Genomic DNA, 20,545 nt, shown 5'->3' on the forward strand with positions numbered 1-20,545 from the left:
CATTTTTGCCTTTATCATATAAGCAATAGACTTGCCAATCCACTGAGAAGCGTTCATCTGAAACTCTTTTGTAACCAAGGATGCTGTGCAGTCATGGGCAGAGCAAATCTAGCCTGACTGAAAAAGAACTATACCCATCATGTTTGGTGCAGAGTCATGAGATCTGATTATCTGAGAGAACCAATCACAACCCCCTTCAGTGTCAGCCATGGTTCTTAAGTGGCAGATAACAGCAATTGACTCTGACCATGTCATAACAGCCACACACACACACACACACACACACACACACACACTGGAAAAATTGTGTGTGTGATTCTTCAGGAAAAGCTGAAGAATCAGTTCTTGGAAGGTACTGGCCTGAAACAGCTCAAGGGCAGTCTGTGTAGCAAGAAGTCATAGAAACTTTCTCCAGTAGTGGGAAGGGTGAATTCCAACATTTTTGACCCTTGTGTCCCCCTGCTCATAATCCAATTGTAGGGAGATGGTTTGATGAGCCAAGCTCGGATCTCACTGCCATTGCTCGAAGTGGCAAAACTCTCATGAATTCTCAGTAAGTCCCACCATGCAGTTGAATAGGAGAGTTTTACCAAAGGAAAATACAGTTGCTCTTACCAGAAAATAAATAAATAAATAAACACATAAATAAACAAATAAATAAAGGAAGGAAGGAAGGAAGGATGGTAGGCATTCGAGTCAGCAGCTGTCCACCACATCATCAAAATGTGGTGATTAGGGGCACCTGGGTGGCTCAGTCGGGTGAGTGTTTGACTTCAGCTCAGGTCATGATCTCGTGGCTTGTGAGTTCGAGCCCTGCAACCGGCTCTGTGCTGACAGCTCAGAGCCTGGAGCCTGCTTCAGATTCTCATTCTCTCTCTCTCTCTCTCTCTCTCTCTCTCTCTCTCTCTCTGCTCCCCGCCCCCACCCCCCGACTCATGCTCTGTCTCTCTCTCTCAAAAATAAATAAACATTAAAATTTTTTTTTTAAATGTGGTGGTTAAATACAGAGAGACAGAGACCAACAGTGACAGACAAATAATGAAGTATATGTAGACAACATCTCAATGATGAGACCAATAAAAAGGTTATTAAAGCCTGGTTTTGAGTCACAGCTTTAAATCAGGCTGGTTAAAGATTCTTTTTTTTTTTTTTTTTCATTGAATGCTTCCAACACTACCTAAACCCTTCCTCCTATGTGAATAACTGCTCCATGAAACATCTCTTTCCAGTGGGCATTACTTACCTCCAACCCATCTTCCACCCATTCTTGCCTGGCCACTCCTACTCCCTTGTCCTTACCAGAATCTGAACCCCAAGGCTGTTTCTTCAGCACCCGCTTTGTTTACACTGGAAGATCAAACAAACACCATAGGGTGTTTTATGGGACTTTTCAGCATTTAACAAACAGTGATTTAATTATAAATTCCAAAGTCTATCCTCCTAAATAGTCGTACAAGGAGAAAAGTCAGATAAAATGCTTCTTTGAAGCTGCCTTCTGAGTGCTATAGCTCGCCTTGCTGAAATATCCTGGGAGACACTGTCCAGAAGAAGGATGGTTCTTCACTCCCACTCACAGTACAAATCAGGCCGGCATTTTGAAAAAGAGACAGGTTTATTCATCCCTTCAGCGTTAGATGGCTTGGTTCCCTGCAAAATTTCACTTTTGGTTATTAAAATATTCACTGTAGGAAACAAATTTGTAACCCATTTCTCATATTACCTACACACAGAAAAACAAAATCTGATATCTCAGGGTTTATTTGCCGAGGGCGCTTCCCATAAAAGCGAGTGAGTATGCATTGGGAAATTTGTCTGGTTAACTCCTTATGGATAAACGTTAGTCACAATCGTCCCTCCCCGCCCCCTCTTCCCCGACTCTCTCGCCCCCAGCACCCTCCCCACCTCCCGACTTCCCGCCTCTCCAGGGCTGGTGACCTAATAGCATTTTTCTTCGTGCATATTTTGGCGTCGCCCCACGGCCTGGCTGCCTTCGTCTGTCTGAGTCTTTTGAAATTCCTGCATGTTCGCCCCAGATTAAGCCGAGTGTGTCTCAGGATGTGTGTTCCGTTTTGTTCTTTCCCCTTAACGCTGCCTGTGCAACGTGTCTGGGGGGAGGAGGACAGGACGGGGAGGGAGGGGCAGAGGCGAGGAGCTGTCCGCCTCGCACGTTTCCAATCGCATTACGTGAACAAATAGCGGAGGGGCTGCCGGGCCAGAACTGCTTGTGTAACTTTGCAAACGTGCCAGAAAGTTTAAAATCTCTCCTCCTTCCTTCACTCCAGACGCTGCCCGCTCGCCGGGGCCGCCGCGCCGCTCCCCGTCGCTTTCCAGAAAGAAGGACTGGGAAAAAGGAGCCGGGCGGGTGCCACGTCCCGGCAGCCGCCTGTACCGGACGAGGGTCTGCAGCCCACCGTTGGCGTCGCTCGCTGGGGACTGAGTTACCCGCGCTGCGCCCGCCTCCCCGGTTGGAGAGTTGTCCCTCTCTCTCACGTTTGGGCCCCGTTTTTCTGGTCTCCGAGCTACGTCCTCCCGGAGTGGGGACAACCGAGCAAAGGGAGCGATGCGCTTCGCCTGGACCGCGCTCGTGCTCGGGCCGCTGCAGCTCTGCGCGCTCCTGCGCTGCGCCCAGCCGGCCGCCGGCCAGCAACAGCCCCCTCGCCAGCCGCCGGCGGCCCCGGCCGCCTGGCGCCAGCGGATCCAATGGGAGAACAACGGGCAGGTGTTCAGCCTGCTGAGCCTGGGCTCGCAGTACCAGCCGCAGCGCCGAAGGGACCCGGGCGCCACCGCCCCGGGCGCTGCCAACGCCGCCGTCCCGCAGCCGCGCACGCCCATCCTGCTGCTTCGCAACCGCACGGCGGCAGCACGGGAGCGGACCCCGGGCTCGTCGGGGGCCGCCGGCCGACCCCGACCCGCCGCTCGCCACTGGTTCCAAGCCGGCTACTCGCCGTCCGGGGCCCGCGACGCTGGGGACTCGCGCGACGGCAATGGGACGGAGCCAGGAGAGGGCCCGGCGCTCAGTAACCTGAGGCCGCCTAGCCGCGTAGACGGCATGGTGGGCGACGACCCCTACAACCCCTACAAGTACACCGACGACAACCCTTATTACAACTACTACGACACGTACGAAAGGCCCCGGCCTGGGAGCAGGTACCGGCCCGGATACGGTACCGGCTACTTCCAGTACGGTAAGGACCCCCAAGTCGCCCGAAGCAGCCGGGCACCCCTTCCCCAATTCTGGCTCCCCGACGTGGCTGCCTGGGCGCGGCAGGCCTGAGTCCCGCAGATCCGATCCCTCCCCCTGCGCCTGCAGAGGCAGCCCTGGAATCTGGTGCAAACCGCACTCCCAGCCCCTCCTGCTTTCTTTCCACTTTGCTTTGCAGCCCAGGGCGTCCCGTTCTCCTGCTACCCGCAGCCCGGTTGGGAGAAGGGTGAAGGGTAAGGGGCATGGAGGGACCCAAAGCCGGGGAGTGGGGGTGGGGGGCTGGGTTGTCTCACTGCTACCTCTCCCCCTGCCCCCCCCCCCGCCCCCCATCGCCTGGTGACGTTTAGGTCTCCCGGACCTGGTGCCAGACCCATACTACATCCAGGCTTCCACGTACGTGCAGAAGATGTCCATGTACAACCTGAGATGCGCAGCGGAGGAAAACTGCTTGGCCAGGTACCGACAAGGATCTCCTTGGCCTGGCTACATGCACCCGTCTTGGTTCAGGCGCTGCTCAAGTGCCTGGTTCCCACAGCTCTTGTTACATGCAGACAAGAGTTGGGCAAATGGGGCAAGTGGAATGCGGAATGTGGTCTGCTGGGCATGCTGACCTGGATGGAGAGTGTTTAACATTTTGAAGATGTCTGTGGGTTCTTCTGTCTTTCAAACTCTGCCACAAATCAGGGAGGTGGAGCAAACCCTTACGGTGGAGAGTTGGGATCTCATGTTCTTTTTCCAAGATCCTCATACTTTGGAGCTAAAGAACTGTACAATAACGTGGAAAAAAAATATTGTAATGGAAGAGCTTGTTAATATCCCCTTAAAAAACGGAGGGCTAACTTGCTAGTGTGGCAGCCCTCAGAGCAAAGCTTCGGTTTTCTTCTTTTGTTTAAGGCCACAGTTTAGCTTCATTGTTTTGGTATTACTTCAGCCAGAATAAGCCCGAGCAAGAGCTTTGTTTTTGAATCCGTCCTAAAATAAAATCATAGCAATTTGGGGAATGGAATCCTCTGACTTTGCCGCTGGGAAACCAGCAGAGGGAGCAAATGATGTTTTGATAGGTCTCATAAAAAAACTGTTCAAGTGCAAAGTGAAAATATTCAGTAGTATTTGAATATATATCCACACAACATATATTAGAAGGAGCAAAGTAATGTTGATCTGTTCAGCTGGATCTTTCTCCCACTTTGACCCTCTGTAACTGTCAGGCGGAAGGAAGAGAAGAAAGCCAAAGTTACCATTTTCATTCCTGAGTCTCGCATCACTTACTCCGCTGCTCTCCCTATGATATTATTACAGTCATGCCATTGTTTTGCAGATAGCAAAGTTACAAAATTATTTATCTAATCTGGGTGTATGCTTTTAGAATTATTTCCTCACTTTAAGAAGAAACAATGTTAAATTCAAAGTTCTTAAAAAAAATTTTTTTTTAAGTTTATTTATTTATTTTGAGAAAGAGAACAAGCAGGGGAGGGGTAGAGAGAGAGGGAGAGAGAAAATCCCAAGCAGGCTCGGTGGGGTCAGCATAGAGACCGATGTGGGGCTTGAACTTAAGAACCATGAGATCACGAGCTGAGCAGAAACCAAAAGTCGGGACGCTTAACCTACTTAGCCACCCAGGTACCCCAAAATTCAAAGTTCTTAATAAGGGCATACTTTTTTCTTTTTTTTTCTTTCTTTTTTTTTTTAATTTGCAATCATTTCTACTGATTCATGTGGTTCAACAAGAACTGATTACAAATACAGAATTTACTGATGGCGCATACACATTTAATGCTGATTTTGTTACTTTTTTTTTTCACTTTTTAACTGCAGATGTCCCTAGTTGTCATGCATTTACTCATTCCACAAACATTCACAACTGAGATCGGGCCACTTGCCAGGCACCATTCTGGGACCCGGGGATTCAGCAGTAAACAAAATAAGCAAAATGCGCTGGGCTTTTGCAACTGATAGTCTAGTGGGGGGTGGGAGGCAGTCGCCATTATAAACTGGAAAGGTTTTGCTTGTACTTTGTCTTGAGTTAATATCCTGTGGAAATTAAAGTGCTTCCTTTTTCAAAATCACAGCTCAGCATACCGGGCAGATGTCAGAGATTACGATCACAGGGTGTTGCTGCGATTCCCCCAAAGAGTGAAAAACCAAGGGACGTCAGATTTCTTACCAAGCCGACCAAGATACTCCTGGGAGTGGCACAGCTGTCACCAGTAAGTGGATGGGCCTCCTGTCACCAGTAAGTGGGCGGGCCTCCTGTCACCAGTAAGTGGACGGGCCTCCTGGGTACTTGTGAGTTGTTTTTTCCTTTTTCAGGTGGTCCTGGAGGTGAAAAATGCCAAGGTTTAGTTTTTATAGAAGAGGGAGAACACTGCTGTTGGGTATTTCACATTTAGAATTTTCTCTGTGTAATGTGACATCATCAAGGGAATCTGTATTTAAGAAAATACATTAGCTACAAGATCCTTTTATCTTTTAAAATGGAAACTCTAAGTCCAGCTGATTAAAACTGCTATAGGATACAACAGTGGGCTTCATGAGAATTTTATTCCAACATACTACAGGTAAGATTTCTAAAAACAACAATAACAACAACAAAAAACTTGTTAACAACAGCCAAGATCATCTACAGTAAGATAACATTTCAGAAAGACCGCAAGTTGTTAGTAGAAGGATTTATATGCCAATTGCAAAGAAAGAGATGATATACTCCATGAGGTGACAAGGACTGACCTCTGTTTTACAAGGCCTGTATCAAACCCAGGGTAAATGCCTGTTCTGTCCTGAATTTAAAGATCCTTACATTAGGCAATTCTATAATTCGCCTTGGTAACTTGCCCAGGTATTTAATGACAGGAAATTCTGAAGGATGCCCCTTAAACCTTCTGCAATTTGAACGTTTTTTTTTTTCTCGTTCTTTCCTTCTGTGAGAAGATAAACAGCTCAGCACCTTTCCTTTAACAAGATGAGAAAAACAGATATGAACACCCAATTTTCTGATCAAGTAGAATTATTTTATTTATAAATAAAAGTTTACACTAGTTAAATAACAGTGGTGGGGAAAACACACCATTATTTCTCCTTTGTATTTGAGTAAAGGTTTTAAATACGTGAGAACTCACTTTTTTAAAAACTCACAGAAACCTCCCAAGAGTGCTCTTCTTTTATTTGGAATGAAACATGAGTACTGGCAGCCAAAAGAAATACGCTAGAGAGCATATGGCAAGGTCTACTTAAACACAGATAGTTTAATGTCTATTTCTATTAAATATTCAAAGATGAAACAGGGTATAATAGGAAAGCAAAATGCTCAAAATAAGTCTGTTTTTCCTAAAAGCAAAGTTAGATTGCTGTCCCTGGGGTGGGGAGGGAAAGCTAGCATGAATCTGGCTTTAAGATAAACTCGATCTTGGGGTGCCTGGGTGGCTTAGTCAGTTAAGTGTTGGACTTCAGCTCAGGTCATGATCTCATGGTTCATGGGTTCAAGCCCCACGTCAGGCTCTGTGCTGACAGCTCAGAGCCTGGAGCCTGCTCCAGATTCTGTCTCTGTCTCTCTCTGCCCCCCCCACCCACTTGCACTCTGTCTCTCTCTCTCGAAAATAAACATTAAAAAAAGGTAAACTTTATTTCAATTTCTGTAAGTTTCTTTTTTTAAGTTTATTTACAGAGAGAGAGAGAGAGAGAGAGAGAGAGAGAATCCCAAGCAGGCTCTGCACTGTCAGTGCAGATCCCGACATGGGCTCACAAAATGTGAGATCAGAGTCGGATGCTCAACCCACTAAGCCACCCAGGCACCTCAAACTTGATCTCAATTTTAATGCGAAAACAAGTGTGGGATGCAGTGGGGAATTCATCTAAAATCCTCATGGCTTTCTCTGTATGTTCTCTGTGTTGTGTGGGACATCAGACATTACCACAGCATGGATGAATTCAGCCACTATGACCTACTCGATGCCAGTACCCAGAGGAGGGTGGCTGAAGGCCACAAAGCGAGTTTCTGTCTTGAGGACACCTCCTGTGACTATGGCTACCACAGGCGATTTGCATGTACTGCCCACACACAGGTAGGTTGGCTGCCTGAAATCGGGAACCCACAGGGGGTCATCTGGTCAGGATGGAAAATAATTGGGAAAAGGAAACTGGTGGCTTGGTGATCTGAATTATTCTTAAAGCATTTCCTCATCACAGAAGGTCAATGTGCATGATCGCTATGCTCCACGATGAAAAGTAGTGGTTTAGCCTCTGAAAAAATCCGAATGGTTTCCAGTATCTGCACTCATTCTGTATTCTGTAACTGGCTTGGTAAGTAACTGTGGAAAAGACACCTCTGTGTTCTCCCCTTCAAAACCATTCCTCCCTCCACCTATTAAGTTAGCGACAGAATGGTGATTGGGGCTCGCCAACAAAGAGAAACCTGTTTCTTGAAAAGCTCCTCAAAATCAGTCTCTTTTAAGCATGAAAATAAGAATAGAAGGACACAGTTTCTTTCTCCACGCATATATATTTAAACTACAGTATAATTGATGTCAGATGTCCCTTGGATGGATTTTTAAAAATAGTGCTGACCTCAGCAGTGTGTATGCCTTATAACGGGAAAATGTGTGTCAGTTAAAAGCCAGGCCAGTATTTCCATAAGAAGCCCTCATTTGTAAAAGGACATTATAATTTTACTCTAGCCGGAATCTTGGCAAGGAGTAGTGAATGTACATCAGGCAGGGCACAAAGGGATGAGCAGCTGGTATCTTGGGGAGTAAATTCTAGGGCTGTGGCAGGAAGCTTTTTGGTGACCTAAATGTCACCACTGCTTCTTTCTCTGAGCTTAAAACACCATAGCAATTGGAGGAGGCAAAAGGTTCAATTCTACATGCCCTGGAGGCAGCACTTATTGTTCAAATAGAAGATGTAACCTACCCACACATTACACATATGTGGGCAGAGAGGTTCCCTTTTCATTCGGCAATCTCTGGCCCCACAGTAGCCACCTGCCTGTGCACGGCACCTGGAGTTTATTCCCTCCATGTAGGAAAAGAGGCGCTCTGGAAAGCTCTCTGTCGAAATATTTGAATTTAGGTCTGTAGGTATTTATAAGACTTCTAGTCTTCCAACTCCTTGGGGTGACCCCATTTCATTATTTATGGTAGCTTTCTCATCAGTTACTTTCCACGTTGTATGTCCTGTTTAAACACTGTTCACCAGGTCTTGTATTACAAGTGATTTTTGTATTCGTGTTTTTCACTAGACCGATGTTTCTTCAACACAGACTTTATTTAAAGGGAAAAAAAAATTCTGACAAAGCCCCAATGATAACTTAGACTAGTTGTATTTTAATGTAGTTTAAATGTACCCAAACATAAAAATAGATATAACTTCCTTTTATCTATACTTTCATCTAACTTGTAAGTTCTTAGATAATAAATTTACATGTTCAACACACATGAAACTAGAAACAGTTAAATTAACTTCATTAATTTAATGTAACCAATGGTTCTCTTTTGCTAAAACCAAACAGCGAATTTAGACAATGTTGGCTAAGGTTCTACATTTCATTTGTGTTTACAGTTTGACTTTGAATATGTGAAATGCCTGTTTGTTTGTTTTTTTAATGGCCTTAAAAATTCCTGTTCTTGGTGTGGTAGTTCAAATAATCAAAGTTAATCACTTAAATTCTGCCAGCTGATGTACCAGTTTCAGAGCTCTTAAAGCTCTTTTGGTAACAAGGTAATCTTAAGCACCAAAGAAATTTTGGGTGCTGAAATTCAGTGGCAACAAGGAGTTAAAATGATTCCAACATATGCTTTAAAATTTAGTATTCGGATGAAAATATAACAGTTAAATTTCCTCAAGAAGGGGCTAATCGCATCAAGAATATACCTATGGACTCCAATTTGAACAGATTTCCCTAGACTGTAACATTCTGGAGATCAAGGACTGTACCTTATTGGAATTCTCCTCCTCCAGGCCGGTAGAAGGCACTCATTTCCTCATTGAAGTGATTATCTTAGCAATTCGAGTGATGTGGTATTCATTCATTGAGGCATACATTCATCCCTTTAATTTAATAAAATATTTCAGTGACAATGTGAGAGAGAGGGAGGGAGAGAGAGAGACAGAGAGAGAGAGAGAATGAATAATGTGCTGGTTAAGAATAGGGATCCTGGACTCCTGAATGCCTAAACTCAAAACCATCTCAGACACTTACCAGCTATATATCCTTGAGTGACTTAATTGACCTTACAGTGCCTCATGTTCCTCATCTGTAAAATGGGGATAATAACAGCTCCTGTACTCCTGTAGTTGTGAACATTGAATTTATAGATGTAACATGTTTAAGATTGGTCCTGGCACATGATACATACTTCATAAATGTTAGCTACTCAAAAATGCAACATAGACACCACCCTAAAGGAGCTTCTAATCTCTAGTGAGATAAATTGTTATACAGTACAATTATAATGTAGAGCATGAGAGCACAAACACTATAAAATCCAGGCACTCAGAGTGAAGGAGGGTAATTCCAAGAGAGACTGGAAAGGCTAGTTGAGCTGAGGTTGTGTGAGTTAAGGGGATTATTACATGGCCTTTATCCCTGAACTGGTGATATTCTAGAATTTTGGTGGAGGCCTGTCCTGTCACTTAGAGTGTATTTATCACTGGTAACTGATGACACGTGCAAGAAGCTAGATGTACTACTACTTATATTAGTCCTGTGTTTTTTTAGCTGGAGGTTCTATAAGGCTGGGTAATATATACTTCTCAAAGGAAATGTGATAGAAGTGTAGCTTTATGTCAAACTCTTAAGTAAGTACGCACTTAAAATTTAATTTGCAATACTAAGCACATTCTTTAACATGTTCTAACCTTATACCATCTTTTTAAATAATCTTTAAATTTTCTTTCTTCTAGGGGTTGAGTCCTGGCTGCTATGATACCTATAATGCAGACATAGACTGCCAATGGATTGATATTACAGATGTAAAGCCTGGAAACTACATTCTAAAGGTAGAGAGACCTTTGAAAATAGAAACCTGCAATTTATTTTGATTGCAACTCAATGGACCTCCCCTTCTGAATCCAATGTTAAATAATCACAACCCTGCAAGCAATTATATATCTCATAGGACTATTTCTTTAAAAAGTGTTTTTGTTTTTTTTTTTTTTTTTTTTTAAGTTTATTTGAGAGAGAGACAGATATTCTGGTAGGGGCAGAGAGAGACAGAGGGAGACAGAGGGAGAGAGGAGGAGGGAGGGAGGGGGAGAGGGAGAGAGGGAGAGAGAGAGAGAGAGTGAGAGTGAGAGGGTCCCAAGCAGGCTCCACACTATCAGCACAGAGCCTGATGTGGGACTCAAACTCACAAACTGTGAGACCATGACCTAAGTGGAAATCAAGAGTTGGACGATTAATCAACTGAGCCACCCAGGCACCCCAAAATATTTTTTTTAAATGTTTATTTTTGAGAGAGAGCAAGAGAGAGAGAGGGAGCGAAAGCGAGTGAGCAGGGGAGTGGGAGACAGAATCCAAAGCAGCCTCCAGCCTCTGAGCTGTCAGCACAGAACCCAACATGGGGCTGGAACCCTGAGCCCCAAAGTCTGACCCTTAACCAACTGAGCCACCTAGGCATACAGAAATATTTCTAAACCAACATACGTATATGAAAAAGTTATTTTAAGAACTTCAGTGAAAAATATATGGCCGCCTTCTGTAACTTCTCCAGAGTTTGACCACTTGCCTCACTTTTTAACCCCCCGCCCTGCTTGATGAAGTTGACGCATTTCCTTGTTGTAGCCTTGTGGAAATAGGAAGCTATTAACCAGCAAACACTGCTGATGAAATCTGAAACACGGATGATATTTACATTGCCTAGGTCAGCGTGAACCCCAGCTACCTGGTGCCGGAATCAGACTATTCTAACAATGTCGTGCGCTGTGAAATCCGCTACACGGGACACCATGCGTATGCCTCGGGCTGCACAATTTCACCGTGAGTCCTAACTGCCTAGCTTAGTTGATTCTGTTCTCAAAGCGTTTTAGCGCACTGACAGGCGTTATACATGTGTCTCTTTCTACTACTACTGCAGCTTGCCTGGAAAGCAGTCTGTGCTATCCCGTGATTAGAGCTGATCTTCCTTTAATGATGGTGGAGAAGGGGGAGGGCAGATGTCCTCTGGTTTTTATCATCCTAAAGCTGAGTTTGCAGGACAGGATATACACACAGAACAGACTGTTTACCCGCAAAGCCCCTGGGGCGGATGAATATGTAAAACAGGCCATATGCAGTGTGGGTGACCTTGGGGGATCCCAAACAGTTGGATTTCCTCAATCTTCACCAGAGTCCATGAAGCAGCCCTGAAGAAATTCCTAGAGTTCTTTAAAGTACATTTTGGAAATCACTGCCTTAAAGTACTCCACCGAAGAGGTCAGACCGCCTGTTCTGTACAAAACCAAGATTTTACAAATTTGAGTTCTAAAACCACAATTACTAGAGAAATATCCTAGGAAGGGAGGCGTGTGTGGAAGTTCCTGCACACTTTTCCTAGCCCCAAAACTCTTCTTTGAATGCAAGCTCAGAGGGACTCCCAGCACATAAATATTAACAGGGGTGGTGCTGTGATGAAAGTAACTGAAGGAAGGTTAGGGAGTTTGGCCTGCTGGTCTCTGCCCTGCTCGATCCCTTAAGCCCTGCCTGCTCTGGCGGTACTGGCTTAAGGACCCGAACCATCACCTGTGCGACCTGGGAGTGCTACATTCCCAATCATACAAACACCGTTGGAATGATACTGAAAGTGTCCAGGTGGGACAGGCACCAGTGCCACTGGGCTACGGTAGAAACGTGTCACAGAGCTGCACTGCAAACTCACACTTAATACCCCTTTCTCCTTGATACACAGCCCAGGACAGTGGTTGGTTGGCCCCACGTAAGTCTGTGGTTTGCGGGATTTCCCAGACCTACCCAAACCCAGTTGTGCAGGCTTTCCCCCACACCTGGGCTCATGGCCAGAGGAGGTGCGGGGTTCAGAGCAGCCCACGTTCCATGCTCTGGGCCGTGCGCTGTGGCTCAGGCTGTATTCACCTGAGAGGGAGCCCTTTCCTTATTCTGTAAGGGAGTCGAGCCTGTGCTTTACAAACGGCACCACGGCTTTACAGATACATGCAGCCTAGGACGGCACAAGGACGGCACCGAGAAAAGATAATCAAATGTATTCTTGGGAACATGCCCACAGTGCAGAAAACCTGGCTGGGTGTATGGCCCATATTGTATGGAGTTCATCAAAGGATAACTGAAAATCCTTAGCACACCAGTGTAATTAAAAGGAAAAAAAATATGCTTATTTTTGAGAGAGAGACAGAGCACTGGGGTAGGGGCAGAGAGAGAGGGAGACACAGAATCTGAAGCAGGCTCCAGGTCTGAGATGTCAGCAGAGCCCAATGCAGTGCTTGAACTCACTCATGAACCGTGTGATCATGACCTGAGCCAAAGTCAGACTCTTAACCAACTGAGCCACCCAGGTGCCCCCACATCAGTGTAATTTAAGCTAAACTAAAATAGCATAAAATGCATAGATTAATTAATTTCTCTCAATTTTTATGATTCCTTATTTACTCATTCTCTATTTGTTGGCATTCTTGCTTTTGCACTGTGGATTCACTGAGGTCCCAAACTAGCTATTAAAGACTAATGCAAAGATAAATACGGTTTCTAACCCTTTACTGTGTGCCCTTGGAACTGTATGACAGGAATTCTCAATTACTTTACATGTGAATCTGCTGTGTAATGTCTGTCTCCTATCTGTCCCATCAGGGCTGGGACGCAGTCTCTTGTCCATCACTGTATATACCCAGGTACAAACCTGCCACCAAGTAGCCTCTCATTCAATGCTTGGATAGGAGAGAAATGACCCTCTCTTTCAGGGAATTTAGGATGTGGAATTGAGAGGCTCAGAGAAAGACACATAGAACTGTAGGAGAGCTACACTCTGAAAATTCCACAAGGGGTAAAATAAAATGCAGGGAAACAGAAGGATCTCTGCTACAAGCCAGGTGACTTTGCAGGTACAAAGGCTGACCTTGTGCTAAGAATGGGTCTGGAGATGTGACTGTTGTAGCACAGAGTGTGTCTTGATTTTCATCAGTAGAATCTATTGAATTGGTTATCGCCAGGTGTTTGAAACAAATAAAAAAACCTTTATATTGCTCCAGCACAGAGTTGTTTTATTTTTCCTTCTTTCTTTCTTTCTTTCTTTTTTTAAACCAGTTGTCATTGACTGTAACTAAAGTGCAAGACTGGTTGAGGTAAAATTTTAATAAGTAGTATTGATCAGATAGATGGAAATATGAGAAGGTGAAATGATCTACAGTGATATGTAATCAGATAACAAGATGGTACTTCTCGAGGGGTGGATAATATAATGGGAGATGTGCAGAGACCTTGACTCGAGAGAGGAAGCCTTGCCTTCAGATGAATGATGCCTGCCTCCTTTGTTAGGACTTTTGCTTCTGGTCTCCCTTGCTAGGGATAAGCATTCAGAGGAAGGAGCCATCTTCTCTAGCTGAGATTCAGGACTGGCTTTAGGAAAGAATTTGAACTAGGCCTTGAAGGTTGAAGAGGACTGAGCTGCAGGGGGCAGTTGGGGAAGGGCATGCCAAGAGGAGTTAATATCACTGGTCCCCCCCATGGCAGGAAGAAACTGTAGGGACAGATTTGGAAAACCAAGTCTTCTTGTGTGGCTAAGGCATGTGTTTCATGGGGTTAAGAACTGGGCTAAAAGGATGCTAAATTGGGACCAGATCAAAGGGATCACTGAAGAGGAAGCCAGAAAGTTTGAACTTCATTCTGAAGGCCATGGGGAGTCTTTGAAGTTCCTTGATCAAGGAGTGTAACTTGCCTAAAGCCATGGGGTCAGTCTGGTGGCTTGTAAGTGGCACTGCACCTGATTCCCTTGGTAATGTTATAGTACTTTTTTAACTTTTAAAAAAATAATTTTTAAAAAATGTTTATTTTGAGAGAGAGAGAGAGTGAGTGAGACTGGGAGAGAGAGTTCATGCATGCATGCACATTCACAAGCAGGGAGGGGCAGAGAGAATCCCAAGCACAGAGTCTGATGTGGGCTAAATCTCATGAACCATGAGATCATGACCTGAATGAAAATCAAGAGTCAGACACTTAACTGACTGAGCCACCACCCAGGAATACCTACCGTTTTTAACTCTTTAAAGACATATCATCTCTCGGTTCACAGATTGTTTTTCATGCTAATCAAACACTGGAGAGTATTCCATTGGTGTGTAAAAACTACCCAGTAAGACAGGGTATGCCTTTGATATAGCCTCTCTCCCTCATTGTCCTCACTGTAAACAAAATGTATGGACCCAGTGACTGTGGCCCAGTTCAGTTTTATGATACTGTGATTAAGTTCTCCACTCACAAAACTTAGTATCTGGAAATTGACGGTCTGTGACTTAAGACTGCTTATTTTCTTTATGTGGGGATCTGTGATCATAGTATAAATACTGTATTTCATTGATTGGCTTTGACCCTGTATCTGCCTATGAATGCATCATTCTACATCCAAAACTGTGCTGAGAGAGGAGTAACGTGGGACAGTGCAGAGGCCAAGACCCTGCGTCTAGGTGGACACACTGTACTTGCTCCCTGGAGTGAACTCATCTGGGCAGGGCTTCTGGTCCCATAAGGCCTGCTTTACTCTCCGTTCTTTTACAGGCTGTTTCTTTTACCTCTACACATCAAGTCTGTAGATACCAGACATACACTTTCTATTAACAAAGCTACTAACAAAGTCACCTCCTTCAAATCAGTATTAAAAGAGTGTATTCATGGGTAACTTCATACGGTGACTGTTGCTTAGGTGGAGAGAAACTGCTACAGATTTTTTTTTTTTTTTAAGGGTCAACTTTAAACGTGTCTACTGTACTCATTCATAATATTATCAAGTTAATAACTTGTCTTATTTTGTTTTCTTAATCTAGGTATTAGAAAGCAAGCCAAAACTCCCAATGGATAAATCAGTGCCTGGTGTTCTCAAGTGGGAAAAAATAGATTAACTTCAGTAGGACTTATATATTTTCAAAAACAGAACAGAAAACAACAAAAGAATTTTTTTTTTTGGACTCTTTTACACCCAAGCACATAACTGGATTTTGGACATTTAAATTGGCATTATTTGGGACATTTTTAATATTATTATTTGTATTACCTTGCGAATGAACACAGTGTTTCCATTCTGTAGATGTACACGTGGCCCTTTCAAGGAAATCCAAATTTCTTAGGCTCCTTCAGAAATTACAGTGTAAAAGTGAAAATAACATTTCAGTGAATGAGCCAAAATTACTATGAACTGAGAATTTTCTTAAGTGCTGAAACTTCAGTAAACCATAGCAATAACTGGCTTGTATATGTCTTAGCATAGATCCGTTTAGAAAGGAGGTTCCTACTGTGCGAATAGATACGGACACATCTGGTGCTGAGGAAGGACCAAACATATTACCATTGGTGTCAAGAAATATTATTATATAGCAGAGAAATGGCAACATATGTATTCAGATAGTTACATCCCTATATAAAATTTATGTTTACATTTTAAAATTAGTAAACTCCTGTCTTTCTGTTTAAGTATACCATTTCATTCTGACTTAAGTCAGCTTTGTTTTGGAACAAATTAAGTAACTGAGCTGCCCAACTCCTGTCTGACATTCACTGTTGCTGCCTCAATTCTTTAATTTTCCTATGGGCAGAGACCTTTTAAGTGGCATTCTTAGAATCACCATTCTGGGGACTGGTATACGGAGGACGACTGTGTGAATGGGAAGTCATTCTGATGATAGATGTGATACATTCAGAGATACTATGTATGCATTTAAGTATATGGACCTATTAGCTAAAAATATTTTCCTTGTTGACATAAAAATCATACAAACAAGTCCCCAAAACCACAACTGTCTCTCAAATACTTTAAAAAAAAATTGATGAAAAACATCTTAGGATTTTCAACTTTTCTACATTTTTTTAATGTAGAAAATGAAGAATGCTTTAAAATGAAGAATGCTAAAAAAAATTTTTTTTAATTACCCAGAATAGAAAACATCATATCTGGATATAGGAACATTATCAGGTCATCCAGGAATCAATCATACATTTTTTTTTTCTTGTGTGTCTGAAGTGTAAACCAAATTAGCAAAGCATGTAACACTACATACTTGAGGGGTTGGTGAATAAGGGAAAGAGAATACTTTCTATACAACGAAGGGCTGTGCTGCACCATGAGACAGCTGTGATTTTATTTTCAAACTGTGAAACCATGTGCCACAACAAAATTTGGAAGATTCCTTTTTTTCCCCCCTAGATCCAAAAGGTGCAGAGAGAAATCAAATGACACTTTTAAGTTAGTGGTGCTCAGGCAGAAGTCTTCCTACGTGAACCAGTATTAAAATCTCAAGCAAGGGATTTCCAGTGCCAGGACATGTTTGGTAGAATTTAAAAGTGAGGTGGCATCCCTCACTGTTATGTCACGTATATCATACGTCATAGACTCGTAAAGTCAACACCAACTACTAAGAATCGTTCCCTACTCACTAGTGCCTAGCGTGGCAAGAGGGGCTAGAGATGGACCATCGTCCAGGCGCCGATGTGATCCTCCTCTACCAGGGCACACGCTTACCAACAGAGAATGCGGCTTGATAGAGACCCAGAACTTTTACTGAGCTAGTATCTGAGCTACGGAATAGCTTCTTTGATGTACCTCTTTGCCTTATGTTGCGTTTTTTAGTTTTAAGACTGTAGAGTGATCCTTTCAAATTATTATCTTTTCTAATAGAGATATTTTAATATACTTGCTTAAAAAAAAAAAACACAACAAAACTACTGTCAGTATTAATACTGAGCCAGACTGGCATCTACAGATTAAGGCCATTGAGATTCTTATCCTTGTAAAAATTATAGCATGGCCTTTGAACACATATGAGAAGACATTTACTATCATTCATGGAGCTTTCCATCTGTCTGTCCATCCATCATCATTCAAGGGCCTAATTACATGCCAGGTGCTTACATGCTAGGCCTTGGGATATTAAAAAACAACAACTGTCCCCTAACCTCAAGAAGTATTAAAAATGTCATTATCTCCCTTTAGGTCCACTTTATTTCATTTTTAACAACTATAAGTACATGTCTGAAATTTTTCTTTTTTTAGCACTATTATTTTTCATGACCATATTTTATTTTTAAAAAATAAGTTAAAATAAATAGCTATATGCATGTATGTGTTACTAATAATTAAAACTATGTTTTCAATCCTTGAAATGTCTGCCTCTTAAATATAAAGCCTACTATTTGGTTGATTTTGAGAAAAAAAAAGTTTCAATTAGGAGGCTAAACTTTCTTGCTTATTCCTTATGTAAATATTCCTTCCTCCCATTACCCTTAAACACTCCCGAATAACTCATAAGTATTGATTTAACACTCAATATTTTTGAACCTCAAGGGATCTTGTCTCTGAATAACCACAAAAATTCACATATAGTGATTAGCTGGTCAAAGTTATTCATTAATAAAATTTAAACAAAAAACATAATCCAGCCTTACCAAACTCCAAATAAAATATTTTTTAAAAAGGAGATAGAAATAATCCCAAGAATGTGGAGTGCTGGAAAGAGATTGGCTTTTAAACTAATAAAGACTCTGAAAAAAAGGACTAAATAAGAAAATAACTTATTGACTCCTTCCATATGCCATGTTAGTAGCCTCATAATTATTTAGACTGCAGTCTGCATTAAAAGATGTCTTGACCTTTGAGGCTAGGATTCAGTCTCCCAACAGTACTATAACATACGAATCCACAAGTATCCACAAGAATCCATTGCCTGTTTCCAGGAAATCTTTATATTTTTACATAGTAATTTTATCCACAATTTCTATCATCTAATTATTCACTATATTTTGTTTGTAATAATGAACAATTTTTTTCTCTGTGAAATCTCATAGGATAATCACACTTACAAACATTCGTAACATTCAGATTCTGAAGGAAATGCAGTCCACTAAAATGATCATGGCACTGAGAATTCATCTTTAGCAAACTGTGTGAAAATATAATTTAAAAATACCTTGTTTTGGTATTAACTATATAGTAACTGATAAGTAAAAATTGCCCCTTTTCTGGATTTTTTATGTTCAGAATTCATATTCACAATCAGCATATTCAATCAACAGCTCTATCTCATTCCCAACTACCCAAAGGCCTGGGCCACTTTTGAACACTTAAAGCATTTCATTTATCCTTCAAACCAGAATGGTGCTGAAATATTTCAACTTGAATGTAAAATGTATTAAGTCTTAGCTCACAAGATAGAAACATTTAATTAATATATAACTGCTTGCTATGAACTAAATGACATGTGATTTGGTATTGTAATGTTTTTGATGAAGTTTTAGTTTCTTCCAAATTTTTCAGGAATCCTATTTGTAAAACATCTGTAACTTTTTTAAAGAGCTTTTATTTTAAATGCCCAGACACTGGCTTTATATTCTTCTTTACATTCTCACATTCTTTTATTATATGCCTATACTATGATTGCAAGATTATGTAAAAATGCCTTGAATAAATGATTTCAAGTGTCTATAGTGGTCATTTGTTGTTAAATACAAATAAATGATATGATTTTCATTTTAGGTTAAAATCTTAAAACCATGACTATGGCTGATGGTTTTGCTTAGTTGCCTTTTGTATTAACAAATTGTTTAACGAGCTCACATGGCTTGAAACTTGTTTCTGATGGATAAAAATGTAGCTGATGTTTTAAAAAGAAACTTGCACATGAATTGATCCTAACCTCTCTAAGGATGCACAGCAGGCATTATGAGAACAACCACACTCTGATTTATAAGAAATATACATGAGCATATATATACTGCTAGGGGACTTATCCAACTCAAGCTACAAATTATTTATATAAAGAGAATCATTGCTATCACAGATGTCTTATCTAAAGGTGTACCAGATTAGCCTGGGAGCTGATAACCTGGAAGGACAAACAGGCACCAAAGTGTGAACAAGTGCTTTGGAGGGACAATTTGCAAAATCAACTCACAATTCACCTTTAATGAGCTCTTGCAGGTAAAATGGATGTAGGCTTGTGGCCAGCAGGTTGCAGACCTGAGTAGTCTGTTCTCAGTGACACCACAAATTTCATGCTTCCCTTGCTTGCTCAAGGCAAAGTATCTGAACACACTTTCATTATTAATAAAAATATGATTTCTCTTATCTCATCAGTGGTCAGTGTTTTGAGTACTCTTCATTCAACCAAAAGCTCATGAAACAAAGACAGGGGAGAGTGGACCTTTCCTTGTGTTAGAAAAGGTGCCTGTCTTATGATACTCATTTAATATTTCTAATCCTTGCCACAGGTATTAGTAGAGGATTAACAGAGAGGTTGAATAACCACTTAAAGCATGTATAGAAGAATTCTAATTTTGCAAGATACTGTTACTCAGAAAGAATCACATAGAAAAATAGATATGGGAGATGTTATCTCTATGGTGGAGATTCCCAATACATATTAGCATATTAAAGAGTCTCAGAGATCCTGCAGTAAAGAAATCAATTTGTCTGTGTTATCCAGTATTTCTCACATTTGTTTTGCCACAAAAGTTTTGTTTTTTGTTTTTTTTTAAATAGCACTTGTTATTCTGTTAAGCCATTTATCTTGGACAACTCTGGCATATGACATACTAAGTAATTACCAGTTCATAAAAATGAGATAATTTATTAATTAATTAAAACAAATTGAAGAGGGCATCTTTTGGGATGAGCACTGGGTGTTGTATGGAAACGAATTTGACAATAAATTTCATATAATAATAAAAAACAAAAACAAAAACAAAAAACAAATATATGATAGTGATAGTATTTGGACTGTGGGACACAGAAACACTTAAAACCCACAAATTCATTGCTTGCCTTGCTTTCTAAAAACCTAATGGTTAAATAGGATCCTTTCAGTGGAGATCATCATTTCAGTCTCTAAACCATGTTCTGTTTTAGAAGGAAACATACATCTTTCCTATCTGTCCAATAATTTGAATGCTTTAGATACTCCTCATTAAAATCTCTCCTCTCCCAGATATTAGTTGTTTATAGCATTCAGGGCGAATTAATCATTTTCTTCATGGTTCATTCATTTTGTATAGTTGAAATAATTTCATATGTGATAGCATCATTTAAGTAAATTTCAAGTAAATCTTAATATTTCTCAACAAGGACAGGGAAAAACAGGATTGGGAATGAATGACTTGGAAGGATATATGCATATATTTATAATTTGCTGCCAATAATTCGCTGC

At 41.7% G+C, this 20,545-nt stretch overlaps 1 protein-coding gene across 2 annotated transcripts; it reads left to right on the top strand.

Moving 5' to 3' along the window:
* The first annotated feature begins 2,446 nt into the window (after nucleotides 1–2,446).
* On the top strand, nucleotides 2,447–18,823 carry LOX (lysyl oxidase). 2 transcript variants are annotated; one of them, XM_060636294.2, is made up of 7 exons: nucleotides 2,447–3,185; nucleotides 3,550–3,658; nucleotides 5,272–5,409; nucleotides 7,104–7,260; nucleotides 10,100–10,195; nucleotides 11,059–11,174; nucleotides 15,179–18,823. In XM_060636294.2, exons 1-7 carry the CDS (start codon nucleotides 2,561–2,563, stop codon nucleotides 15,183–15,185), a joined length of 1,248 nt encoding a protein of 415 aa, XP_060492277.1. In that variant the 5' UTR covers nucleotides 2,447–2,560; the 3' UTR covers nucleotides 15,186–18,823. The 2 variants fall into 2 exon arrangements, with proteins under 2 accessions (XP_060492277.1, XP_060492278.1); XM_060636295.2 differs by lacking the exon at nucleotides 15,179–18,823 and having other exon boundaries at nucleotides 11,059–11,178.
* The last annotated feature ends 1,722 nt before the right edge of the window (nucleotides 18,824–20,545 follow it).

Source organism: Panthera onca, chromosome A1 (assembly GCF_046562875.1).
Source record: "Panthera onca isolate mPanOnc1 chromosome A1, mPanOnc1 haplotype 2, whole genome shotgun sequence".
Classification (NCBI taxonomy): Eukaryota; Metazoa; Chordata; class Mammalia; order Carnivora; family Felidae; genus Panthera; species Panthera onca.